This window comes from Mustela lutreola, chromosome 15, assembly GCF_030435805.1.
Source record: "Mustela lutreola isolate mMusLut2 chromosome 15, mMusLut2.pri, whole genome shotgun sequence".
Lineage (NCBI taxonomy): Eukaryota > Metazoa > Chordata > Mammalia > Carnivora > Mustelidae > Mustela > Mustela lutreola.
Window position 1 is genome coordinate 295,666 of NC_081304.1, and position 12,949 is coordinate 308,614.

General features: G+C 55.5%; 1 protein-coding gene across 2 annotated transcripts in view; it reads right to left on the bottom strand.

Moving 5' to 3' along the window:
• TBCD (tubulin folding cofactor D) overlaps positions 1-12,949 on the bottom strand; it is a 156,129-nt gene that overhangs the window by 41,276 nt on the left and 101,904 nt on the right. For both annotated transcript variants that reach the window (XM_059150186.1, XM_059150185.1), the window contains exons 16-18: positions 10,615-10,644; positions 8,435-8,520; positions 3,593-3,673 (exon numbers count right to left, since the gene is read on the bottom strand). In XM_059150186.1, coding sequence (XP_059006169.1) covers positions 3,593-3,673; positions 8,435-8,520; positions 10,615-10,644 — 197 coding nt within the window. The remainder of the gene's footprint in view (positions 1-3,592; positions 3,674-8,434; positions 8,521-10,614; positions 10,645-12,949) is intronic.

The window sequence follows — 12,949 nt, forward strand, 5'->3', positions numbered from 1 at the left end:
ACTTTAGATCTAATGATGGCTTCTGGGATTTGACACTAAAAGCACAAGCAACAAAATAAAAATTGGGGGGGGGGGGGACGCCTGGGTGGCTCAGTGGGTCAAGCCTCTGCCTTCGGCTCAGGTCATGATCTCAGGGTCCTGGGATCGAGCCCTGCATCGGGCTCTCTGCTCAGTGAGGAGCCTGCTTTCCCCTCCCCCACTGCCTGGTTCTCTGCCTACTCGTGATCTCTCTTTCTCTCTGTCAAATAAATAAATAAAATCTCTTTTAAAAAAAAAAAAAAAACCACTTCTTCAAAAGTAAAAATGGGCAAACATAATAGATCAATTTGTAACTTCAGTTTATCAAAGGACATCATCAGGAGCGTACGGCAGCCTGCAGCGTGGGAGAAAACGCCTGCAAACCACGTATCTGGAAACTGAGCAGTGCTGGACACGTGACCCCCACGACTCAGCAACGAAAACAAGCACTGCATTAAAAAACAGGCAAAGGACTTGAAACGTTTCTCCCAAGACGATACACAAATAGCCAACTGACCCCCGAGAAGGTGCTCGCTGCCAACAGTCACCAGGGAAATGCACATCAGAGCCACGAGCCGCCGCCTCATGTCCGCTGAGATTCCCACGTCGGGGACACTGAAACCGTGAGCGGGGCGGGTTGGGGGTGCGAATATAAGACGACAGAGCCATCGGGAAAACCAGGATGGTTCTCGGGGCTCCTCGGACGCTAACAATAGGGTTACCGCATGACCCGGTAATTCCACTCCTGGGCATTTACCCGCAGGAGCTGGAAATGGAGTCTTGAGGCGAGATCTGCACACCTACACCCACAGCAGCCATCTGCGCAACAGCCAAGAGGTGGAAGCGGCCCCGGGTCTGCCAACAGATGACGGGCAAAGAAAGGGCAGTCAGTGCACACCGCGGAGTGTCACTCGACTCTCACACGGAAGGGAATCCCGTCAGGGCTACACCACGGACGCGCGGTAAGGAGGTGATGCTCGGTGCGGTCAGCCGCTCAAAGAAGGACAAACGCTGTACAGTCCACTCACATCGGGACCCTGGAGGAATCGCATTCTTGGGGATGGAAGGTAGGACGATGGGGGTGGGGAGGACGAGTCCCTGCTCAACAGGGACAGACTTTCAGTTTTTCAACATGAGGAAGTTCTGGGATGAATGGCCGTAACATGTGCAAAACAAGGGATGTGTGTAACACTCCGAACCACACACAGAAAGTGCTTCAGATGGCACATATTACATCTTTCTCCCATAATCAAAAAACTTTTTAAGTTATGTTTATCTTCATCTATAAATTATTTTGGGTGTCAGAAAACTTTCAAAAAGAAACCCAAGAGAACAGACCAATAGCTCTTAAAGGTGATACTATTTAAGGTAAAACAGAATCCCTATATGAGTCGAGGCACACGACACAACAGGGTCCTGAAGAATTCTGCACAGGGCTCCCCCATTCTCCGTAAGCCAGCCATGTGCTAACCAGAGAACAGGGAAGTCCCTACTTGTGCACGTCTGGCTGCCATCTCCTCACTGACAGAACCCAGACCAAAGACAGATGCAAAAACATCGCCACCTCTGAAGAACCCTAGAGCGACAGAGCCACACCATGCTTTATGAAACCCAGTGTGCGGGAGAGCGTTAGCTGACGTCACCCTGAGGGTCTCCAAACCTGACAGAAAGGGGGACCAGACAACATTCCCCTCCACGCTGCGGCTCACACACCCTGAAAACTTCCTGGTTTTCAAACCTTATTCTAAAAACAAAATGTCTGGGCGCCTGGGTGGCTCAGTGGGTTAAGCCGCTGCCTTCGGCTCAGGTCATGATCTCAGGGTCCTGGGATCAAGCCCTGCGTCGAGCTCTCTGCTCAGCAGGGAGCCTGCTTCCCCCCCCCCTCTCTCTGCCTGCTTGTGATCTCTGTCTGTCAAATAAATAAATAAAATCTTTAAAAAAAAATTAAAAAATAAAAATAAAAACAAAATGTCCACAATGAATCTTTTTTTTTCAAATAAAATTAACAAAACAAAAGCCATGAGAAAAAAATAAAAAACAAAGAGCAAGTTGACAGGCCGGAAGTGAACCGTGCTGACGATCACATGAAACGCGCAGGGACTAAGGCCTCACCCAAAAGGCAGACTTCGTCCGAACGGGTACCAACGCAGGACCCAGGCACTCGCACGGGCTGAGAGCAAAGGGCAGCCGGTGGGCAGCTCTACGAGGGCTCCCCCTGCCCTTCCTCCGGTAAGGCCCCAAGCTAAGAATGGTCTTTACATTTTAAAAGGTCATAGGAAGAAGAAACGAGAAAATATATGCAACAGTGACCTAAAATGTTTACTGACCCTTAGGCCACAACTGTATCAAATCACACGTTCAGACAAGAAATCGAACAGGAACAGAGAAGAACCCGTCACAACGATAAAGCGCCGATCCGGGGCAGGACAACCGTTATAAACGTAAATGCAGCTACCAGAGAGGCCCACCCGAAACCTGCGGAAGGGACGTGTCCGGACTGCCGGCCGAGACCTTTCGGACCTCAGCTGGAGATTTCAACAGCTCGAGAGTCTAGTCCGACACCATGGGAAGTAATACATGTGCCATTCTGGTCTTCAATCCCCTACTGACTGCTGGACAAATTAATTTCTCACAGGTTTGGTGCATGGGATCTTCGTCCTAATTACGAGAATTTCTGCAGTTAGGCCTCAAGTGTCAGAAACCGGCCCAACTCTTAGCGAGATCGTGGCAAGGAAACCAAGAGAAGGGCCTCCTGGTAGGCAGGCCATGCCCACGCAAGCGCCCCACGGAGGTGGTCCTGCTCCCGGAGGCACCCGGAGCCCAAGGAGAGCCTCGTCACACACGGCGCTGGCCCTAAGCACACTCCCCAGCAGGTCAGAAAGAACTTTCTCCAAGTGACACGCAGCCTGAAGCTGGGGTTCTAGGCGTACAGCCCGCCGAGCTGCTCCCATCTGCAGGCACCTGCTGCCATGAGAGGTCCTGTCCGCACCGGCAGCCCCACCCAGCCCTCCTACCACAAGCAATCTCGTCCTCCCAGGGGCGGAACCGCAGCTGGCAGCATGGACACTCTGTGTTCTGGATCGCCCAGGGAGCCCTTTCTCCGAAGGGATGGTGAGCTAGCGAACGCTCGAGGCCCTGAGAGTGCTACGTGATCAGGAAAAGCCGCCACAGCCTGCTAGCTTCGGGGAGACAACGGAGAACACTGTCGGCTGAGCAGCCGCGCAGGACGTGGCCAGAGGAAGGGACTGCCGTGGAGTGCCTGGGGAGGCTGCTCCTGCCCTCCATCACACACCACACATGACAGCGTCCATGTGGGAACACGTCACACCCGGCACACCTATGAGCCCCAGAAGTAAAACTGGACAGACCACTAACCAGCACATCAGGCATGAAGGCTGGAACGCCTATCACTTCTCAAAAATCCTCTTAAAATCGGACACCTACAATGAGGAGACCAACTCAAGGCTTAGCTCAAGTTAATCTCTCGTCTGGGGAGAAAAAAAGAACTCTTATCTGGCAGATAATCTAATAAAATACATCACCAATGAGATGAGGGCAAAAACAGGAAACTTACCCGTCCCAGTGGCTGATCTTCCTGGTCACCAGGTGGTCTATCATGGGCTGCGTGTACTCCGGAAAGCCGGCCACAAACATGCTGGAAGAGACCGTGTGCAGAGGCGGTGAGCATGGGAAGGAGCACGCGCTCCCCACACACCTGCTCTGAGGGGTGGGATCGCACAGGCACACGCAGAGACGCATGGGTGGTTCCTCGTAACGGTGAATGTGCGGAAATCCGCTTGTAGGTATTTACCCAGGAGAAATAAAGCCGAAGGTCCACGTGAAGACTTACAAATAAAAGCCCGCGGCAGCTTCATTCATCAGAGCCACCACATCAAAAGTGCCCAAACACCTAGAACAGATGAGCTAAGAGCTACACCGCAGCGGCCCCGGGATGGAGACTGCTCGCACCACACAGCACACTCGGCGCTCAGACCAGCCTGCCGAGCAAAGCAGCCCGACGTGAGAGCAAATCCTGATTCCACGTAGGAGCTGTTCCACAGACAGCACCAGTGACCACAGCAGTGGGCTGAGGCCGCGCACCTGCGGGGTCAGTGGAGGAGTGGGTCCCCCGCCGTGCGCACCGTCCGCTCTCGCTGCGCTGTGCCTCTCACTCAGGAGAGCTGGTGGGCTGTACATCATGCCTCAAAAGTAAAAGTTATGTCCAGTGAAAATACTGTAGGATGATTAAGAAAAAAGTCTTATAGGACAGGCCTCTCTACTTACGACTCAAACCCATTAAAGACTGGTACATTCAAGCACATAACCGGACAAGGAAAACGTCTGCCTGGAAAAACGCACCATAAACAAAGCCGAAAGATAAAAAACTCAAAAAAAAAAATCAGCTACCGTTATCACAAGAGATAAGAGACTTCTTTAAGATAAAGCTTCCAAATCCACAAGAAAATAGCACCACCTCATAGGAAAATCCTCAAAGACAGTTTACAGAGAAGAAAATGGACACAACTTCTGCTCGACCTCCCTCTCATGGGAGACAGGAAGAAAGCCTCCGACCGGCTGTCAGACTGCCGGAATCAGGGAAGAGGGCTGTAGCCACTGTCGGAAGATCCAGAAGCATCTAGAAGCACTGCCAGGAGCACCCTTCCAGCGCGGCCTCCACGGGCAGTGACGGGCATCGAACAGGAAACTGAAAACATGCACACCCAGCACTCCACTCTGGCCAGCTCATCCAGACGCAATCACGTGCGTGAGAAGCACCACGAGCACAGACACTCCCTTCACACTGCACGTAACAGCAAACGGCGAGACAGAGGCCGAGGGCCAGGAGATGCCACTCTCTGTCCACACCGAAGAAACAGGATGCGGAGAGAAGGTTCCACGCACACGCTGAACGTCAGCACAGGGCACACAGCCCCCACGCCGCCTCCTCATCTCCCACCACCGGACAATGTGCCCCGCGGTGAGCACCTAAGCCGGGCCAAGCCAGTGCACCGGGCACCGCCGCTCGGTGTGCACTAAAGAAAGACAACACGCCCATCCGTGGGACCCAAACCGACAACCCGAGGAGCTGAGGACGGCGAGGACGCCGGGGATAACAGGACACAAGACACCCCTCAAGACCCACGCCCTTGAGCGCCTGGGTGGCTCAGTGGGATAAGCCACTGCCTTCGGCTCAGGTCATGATCTCAGAGTCCTGGGATCGAGCCCCGCATCGGGCTCTCTGCTCGGCGGGGAGCCTGCTTCCCCCTCTCTCTCTCCGCCTGCCTCTCTGCCTGCTTGTGATCTGTGTCTGTCAAATAAATAAATAAATAAAATCTTTAAAAAAAAAAAAAAAAAAAGACCCACGCCCTGGCGTTTCCCACTCCAAAACACACCTGTACGTGCCGAGCTGCTTCCACATGTTGTCGGAAGCTGCCGCGCTGCCCACGCAGCCCGCCAGGGACGGAGCCGGGGGTGCACGCGGTACACAGCCGCCCAGAGACGAGGCGGACGGCACAGCAGGCCGAGAAGGAGCGACACGCGGATGCTCCTGGGTCCCAGGCGGGCAGACGTGTGCACACGCGCAGGGTGGACACAGGTGCTGTGGGGACATGCGTGTGCTACAAGGTGGCACTGAAGAGGGTATTTGCTCTGGACGGGAGAAAGAAGAGCACAGGGTTCTCCAGAGGGAAGTGAGACTGAGACCCTCAAACGGTGATGAAACAGAATGTCAGAAGGAAAAACAGAAACACTAGGGCGGTGGAGAGTCAGGAAAGGAGGCAAGACGTGACCCGAGGACTCCCATCACCGAAGGGCCCCGGGAACTGCCAGAAAGGACTGCCCCAGGCCGGCACCCATGACCAGCGGCCTCAGGGAAGAAACGGACAGAGGCCAGCCACCCCGGTTCCAGTTGAGCTCTGGCAGCAATGGAGAGCTGACCGCGGAAGACGCCGCCCCTGGCCAGCAGCACTGCCTGGGCGCTCAGGGTCCGCCCCGAGGCCGAGTGTGGAGTGAAGGAGGACGCCGGCAGGGGTGGTGGGGCCGGGCCGGGCCGGTGTCAGGACAGTACGAGCTGGGCCACAGGAACAGGGGATCCACAGCATGAGGAGCCTTTGAGGGCTGTTGGGGACAGAGAAGTGACAGAACTAAGTCGCCAAGCGGACGCAGGGAAGGAGACAGTAGGAGAAGCAAAACGGAGATGACTGTGCGGGTGGCAAGCCGTTTGCTGACTAGGAAGCAGAGAAGGAGACAGCTCGCTCCGAGGGCTCCTCAGGTCGAAGAATTCGAACGACAGGAATGTGCAAATTACTGGAACGCAAAATACAACAAGATGTGTTTCAAGAAGCATGCACAGGCCCACAGATGTCAGCAATCTGCTGAGAAACTTCCAGAAGCAAGACACCCACAACAGGAAGTGCCAACCACCACTGGTTGTGTCCTGACAGAAACGCCCTGAGTCCACATGCTGACATCAAAGGGGCCTGAGCGGCCACCAGCCAGTGAATGGGGGACAGGGCAGGGGACAGCAGAACTCAGGAACACAGTGAAGCCAGGACACAAAAGCCAATGCACCACGTGACTCTGTTCACATCAGTTCCAGAGACAGTGGACCCCGGGCCCAGGACACAGGTCAGGGCTGCCAGGGCCCGGGACTCAGGGTCTCTCTGGAGTGAGGGGCACGCCCCACGCTGACCACAGTGGTGGCCACCCATCGGCCCAAACCCACATTCCCAGTGGGTGAATCTTCCCACACGGAGAATGTAAGGCGTAAAACAGGCGTACAAAAATAAACAGGACTGCTCTAGAGGGTCGGTCTCAGGAACACACAGGGCACTGAAGGGACAAAACACAGACGAAAGAAAACCTTTGCAGACTGTTGATCTGAAGAACGGCTCATATTCGGAATACACTAAGAACTCTCGAGTTCTCAGCAAGAAGAGAACTAACCTGATAAACAGGTAAAAGATGCATCAAAGGAGCCCATGAATGACGCTCAAAGCCATTGGTCGTCAGGAAAATGCAGACTCCGGAGCTGCTCCTGCACAGTCACTAGCACGGCTACAACTAGGAAGATGGGCCCCAGTGAGGGGTGGCTGCCGGCCGCACGTGACACTGGGCCACCATCCTGGAAACCTGCTTGGCAGCATCTTAAGAAGCTAGGGTCCCAGCTGCCCCACCCCTAGGCACTCCAGGAGCAAAAGCACCGTTCCCTCTCACTCCCCCCCACGCCCGCTCCACGGTCCAGGCTGACGGCAGGACCCTGCGTGTCTACCCTGTCTTGGCTGGCGCGGAGAGCCCCCCAGGGGCGCACAGATCCCACTGCCACAACCGCCGGACTCGTGCTCACTGGCCAGCTCCCGCGCGCACTGAGGGCACCACATGCACCATTAAAGACCACGACCTTCACCCACCGTGTCTCTGAAGAGCACATGACTGATCCCATGCAAGTATCAGACCAGCTTAGAAACCTCAGTGACAAGAAAAAACCACCAGCAAAAAACTGGTTAATTTACGCAGGAAGCTCAGGGGAAAGTGGAAAATTCTCCACATTAAAATATATGTTCAAATATTAACAACAACAACAAAAAAAAAAGCAGGAAAGAACTGATAAGACACAGAAAGCCACTAGATATTGAGAAAAGATAGAAATGATGCTAAAAATAACATGTTTAGTCTAAGACTCTGAAAAAGAGGCCAAATGTTATGTTTTTCTTTAAAAAATCTGTGCCTGCTGGTCATGGAGCAAAGTAACTTGCGCAGGTCAGCACAGGTGCTAGAGGGTCTGTCCGAGGACGGAGAAGGGCTAACGTGTGCTCCCGGCAACACAGCACGGAGATGGCAGGTCTGTCCCGGGCGGGGGCTGCACGTGGAGCTGAGAGCAAGGTGCCCCCGCACACCGGTCACGCAGGTGCAAGTGTGACCCGGGTCCCGCAGCGCTGGTGGCAATGCCACGTATCCGCCCCCGCCCCTTCTTCTCCGATACCTCTGCTGACTCGCACCACACCAACAAGCCGGAGACCCCTTCAACCCGGGAGGCAGCAACTGTCCCTTCTCGGCGGGTGGGTGCGGCCGCCCCGCTGCAGGAAGCTGGCGGGCTGGGAGGAGGGGTAACCAGAGACGGCACTCACCTCCTGTCATCGCGCCTGACACTGCCGGCACCCGTCGGGAAGCAGGCAGATCCCGCGCCCTCCCCAGGCCTCCCCGGCTTGCCACAGGCCCTCGGCACTGGTTTGCATCTTCTAGAATTTGATGGAAACAGAATCCCGCACGAGGCACCCGGTCTAACCAGCAGGAAGCACAAATTCCGGTCATGTAACATCTACTCCTAGCAGACTTTCCAGGGGCAAGAAGAAAACGCGATTTTTCTGACCTGCGCATCCCAGGGACTATCACATTCTGTGACAAATCAACAACTTACCTTATAACCAGGAAACAGTTAGCTCTGTTGCCAACAGCAAAGTAGTCTGCTGCAGTCAAAATGTCGATGCCGTGAGGGAAAGTGCCCTGGTCACAGAATCAAGAGGGAGAAGAGGACAAATGACATGAGTTGAGGGGAGGCATTTCCAGAAGGTCAGCGGCCACGTTCCCCCCACCCCCACCTACGACACAGACACGCTGGGGACCAGCAGCAGACAGCTCACACACTGCCCATCTCGGGCTGGACGCTGAGCAGGGAGGACAAGGACCACTCAAAATTACTTCACGATTATTTCAAACAACTCTAACATCTTCAATTTTAAAATGCCCGAGACACCTTCCTTACACCCACGCCATAGAAACAAACCGAATCTGGTTTCCACGGCAGGGCGCACCGGATGCAGCGTGCGTCCCAGACCCCACATGTCCCGCACACGGAAGGTCTGCGTCAACCTTGTGAGCCGTCTGCAGCACCGCCTGCGCACTCCAAGTTGTGGGTCATATTCTGGGTGTTCTCGCAAACCCAAAAACATCCCTAATGACCTCACCCCACGTCAGGGAGCTTAGAGGACTTCCCCTGAGTGTGTCCCTGTCTGCTTTGGCTAGTTCACACCCTTGTTCTCCAACATTCCCACCAAACCGAGGACACTCCATGTGCAGGGCTGGAAGGCTCCCTGGGCCCACACGAAACGCCTCTTCCTCCAAAGTCTGTGTCTCTTTAACAGCCGCATGGCCCCCTGCACACTGTGCTGTGTGTACACTCATTCTGCAGGAAACATCCAGCAGGGGAGGTGGAGTGAGGGGACACCCCCCAAAACACCAGCTCCCGGCTGATCCCCTAAACCGAGACCATGGCTAACGGCCTCCCCTCTCCACTAACCCGAGTGTCCCCTCCAAATGGGACATGGTGACGGCCAGGAACCAAGAGCACCCCTGTTCCAGACCACCTTGTGTCTGGAACGTGGGACATGCCGCGTTCTCCTGGGCTCTGGCTTTGGGACGCCCAGAGCGCCCCTCAGTTCAGCTTCCAGCAGGTTCCTGGATCTCAGCGGCCCACTCACCCACCCTCGATGCTTTCAAGTCCCTTCCCTGTCCAGCCCCTTCCTTCTCCCGAGCAGCACGGACTTCTGGAACCCTCCACACTTGCGGCCCTGACACACTAAGCTTATCCCCTTCGGAGGTCGGCTGTCTCTTCCTAGGGAGCCACTGTCTTCCATGTTCCCAGAGCCTCAGGTAGACGTGGACTAAAGTGACACCCAAGGACACTGGTCTCAGCCACTTTCAAGCCAGGGAAGAAAGGGAGAGACCCTGAGTGGGGGAGGGGTGCTGGAGCAGAATGAACCACAGGCAGCATGGGCCCTGCAGCCAGCGGCGGAAGCAAGACTGCACTGCCTGCCTGGGCTGATTCTGGGATAGCTTCCCACCAGGAACCAAAGGTCGCCTTCCCTGTGGAAGTAGAACTGTCAGCCCTCAACCTGGCCTCTGGCAGCCCAGGAGAAATGCAGATATACATACTCCTCTTCAGCCCAGACCCTCCTCCTGGGGCGCTGCCCAGAGCTCGGCTCAGTGGCCCCTCAGCATAACCTGCCTCTGGTCCATTCTTCGCCAGGCCAGCCACACATCCCAGTGTGGCCACTGGCACACAGCACGTGAATGACTTGGTGATAATGGCCACACCACCCAGCCCAGGATGACTGGTCATGAGAGGCTGAGGACCAGAGGGCACAACGGTGCGGGTGAACACAGAGAGAGACCACAGGGTCAGTGGCTTCCAGATGCTGGCTCCTACCACACGCGGGTTGGGCAGTGGTCACTGATGTCTCCGCCCCGAGAAGTGGGGCTCCTCCATCCAAATCCCTCCCACACCCACAGGCAACTGCTAAAATCAGGTGGCAACGCGTCAGGCACTGATCTCTGACGCCTGTGTGTGTGTGCGAAGCTACTTACACACTGGGGTCCATAGGACACAATGCTGTTTAAAACGTGTGTCAGCTCTCCCCTGGATAGCATCCTGAGTGGGTCTGTGACCAGACGTCACTGAGTTAAATATTAGCTTATTCTAGGTAAATTCTTTACCCTCATCTAACAATGCAAGGAGATACCAACTTTGTAGCTTTCAGTATTTCTCCTGCTAAAACTTCAGGAAGTTTTAGGAATGAAGACTTCAAGAAGTAGCCATACCTGTCTCCCCACATTCTCCTGGAAAGCAGCCTACGGAGAAGAAGAACAAACAGCAGGTGAGTTAGGTTTGCGCTTTGCTAAACGTCGAGAGAGAAATTCAAAACAAATGCCGTGCAGCACAAATGACCCATGGCTTTATTTTTTTTTAAATGAAAGTCCTCATTGTTGGCTGATCAGAGCCTCAAGGGTAGCTGTCATTCTGCCTCTAGGTCCTGGTGCTTTCCTAAGCCACAATTCAGTTTATAGAATCAGACACATCCTAAAAAGTGTCCTTTACATGCAGATGCCGCGCTTCTCACCAAAGCCTAATTCGGCCCTAGAGAGAAGCATGAGAACAGAGTCAAATCCATCCGTTAAGTCAATCCAACACGAGGCCCTCCTCCAGGGAACTCTGTGACAGCAGCTCGCAATGGCGAACATAAATGGCCCACCTCCTCCCGCTGCCTGCCCAGGAGCCGCCACGGACAAGCCCTGAGCCTCCAACACAGGCCCAGAGCTCAAAACAGTTACTTCAACAGAATGAAGTGTCTTTAGGTGCTTTCCTTAAAGTGCTTGCTCACGTCCCCGGCACTTCCCTCCTGCACCCCGCCTGCTCTGCCGAGATGTGACAGCCGGCCATCTGACGGTGACAACAGTGGGGCCTGTGCACGACCAGCAACGCCCCCTCCCACCTGCCCCTCAACCGCAGCCCCCGGCCCCACCCTCCCCAACGCAGCAGGGCTCAGAGTTCCCTGACAGCGCAGGACATCGAGCACAGCAGCACAGGCCACAACCTCACGGCCACGTGGTCAGCGTGTGACCGGCCCCAAGTTAGGGCAGCCCTGGGAGGGTGTCCTGCCCACAGATGCAACCCCTCCCCCCAGAGAGGAGCCTCTGGGGGCAGTTCACCGTGTACCTACAGGGCGCGGAGAGGGAACACACGCGGGCGTGCAGAAAGGATGCTGAGAAGCCAAAGCGCAGAGCCCCAAGTCTGCCCCCAGGCACACCGCTGGCGGGGCCCCCCAGAAAGTCAGAACCAGGGTGCTCTCCAGGCACAAGCAGATGGGCGTTTCACCCATGGACCCCCCGGGGCTTTCCAACTGGGAAGAGGGAGACTCGATTTTCACTACATACCATTCTGAACCTTTTGCAGTAAATTTAGTAAACAAAATAAGAAACCAACCTAAGAGGCAATGGAAGTATGATAGAATGCCAATTTGTGTAACAAGCAAAATTTAGGAACACATTGGCCATTCTGATGTCATCAAAAAGGTCAAATATAACCCAAGATTGATGTGGAAAACACTGGCTGACACAGGAAAAGCAAACTTGAGGAAGAGGGGGAGGGACGGCCGTCCCCAGCACAGCGGCTGGCCGCACGGGGACACAGAGAAGGCACAGCAGAAGAGCGGAGAACGCCTCTGGGACCGAGCGCCAGGCCAGGAATTGAGAATGGACACGGAAAACACGACCCACAGAAGAAAACACTTACAGACTGGTCACGTCAAACCTTCAAACTCCTGATCTGTGAAACTCCTGGTGAGGAGGACAGAAGCCACAGCCTGGGAGCAGGGCCCGGGAGCCACACACCAAGGAGGCAGCACCTCGCATCGGGGCAGAACCCACTCCACACTCAGCGGCGCACACAACGGCCAACAAGCAAACCCGCAGGAGGCCCGAAGAGCCGTCTCCCCAAACGGGAGGCCAGGGCAGGAGCAGGGAGTGTCGCCGTCGGGGGAAGGCAACTCACAAGTACAGTGAGAGGTCGTACACGCCCGCCGGGACCATGTGAGGAACACGGAACGCGGGCGAGGCTGCAGGCAGATGGGCCCCCAGACAGGCTGCCAGTGGAAGGTGAAACGGCACAGCCCTTCTGAACACAGGCCGAACAGGCAACCGTGACTGACCCCCCACGGCACTAACGCGAACTCAAATGTTCACAGCAGCTTCCCTCTCTAAAACAGTGCAACCAGACACGACCCCGAGCTCCGACAACACGCCGCCAGTTCCAGCGGCCGCGGCTCTGCCAGCCACCAGGGGCGGACCAGCGAAGGGCAGGAGGGAGCGGTCGGCCCGGCTAGAGCCCCCAGGGCCCGGACAGACCAGCGAGGAACACGCCAGTCCTCAGGCTCACACCCCATATGACCCCATCCAGGCAACATCAGAACAGTCAGAAGGTGGTAACACGGCGGTTTAGACACCAAACATCCTTTAGCGGAATGTGCTCTTAAGGAGGCAGTGGAACTGCGGATCAGGCTGGGCTCCCAGGCTCCCTCCCCGTCCGCGCCCAGGCCCCCCATGAGGAAGCGTGGGGCCGCCCATCTGCACCACCCCTCCCTTCCTGGCTGGGTACAAG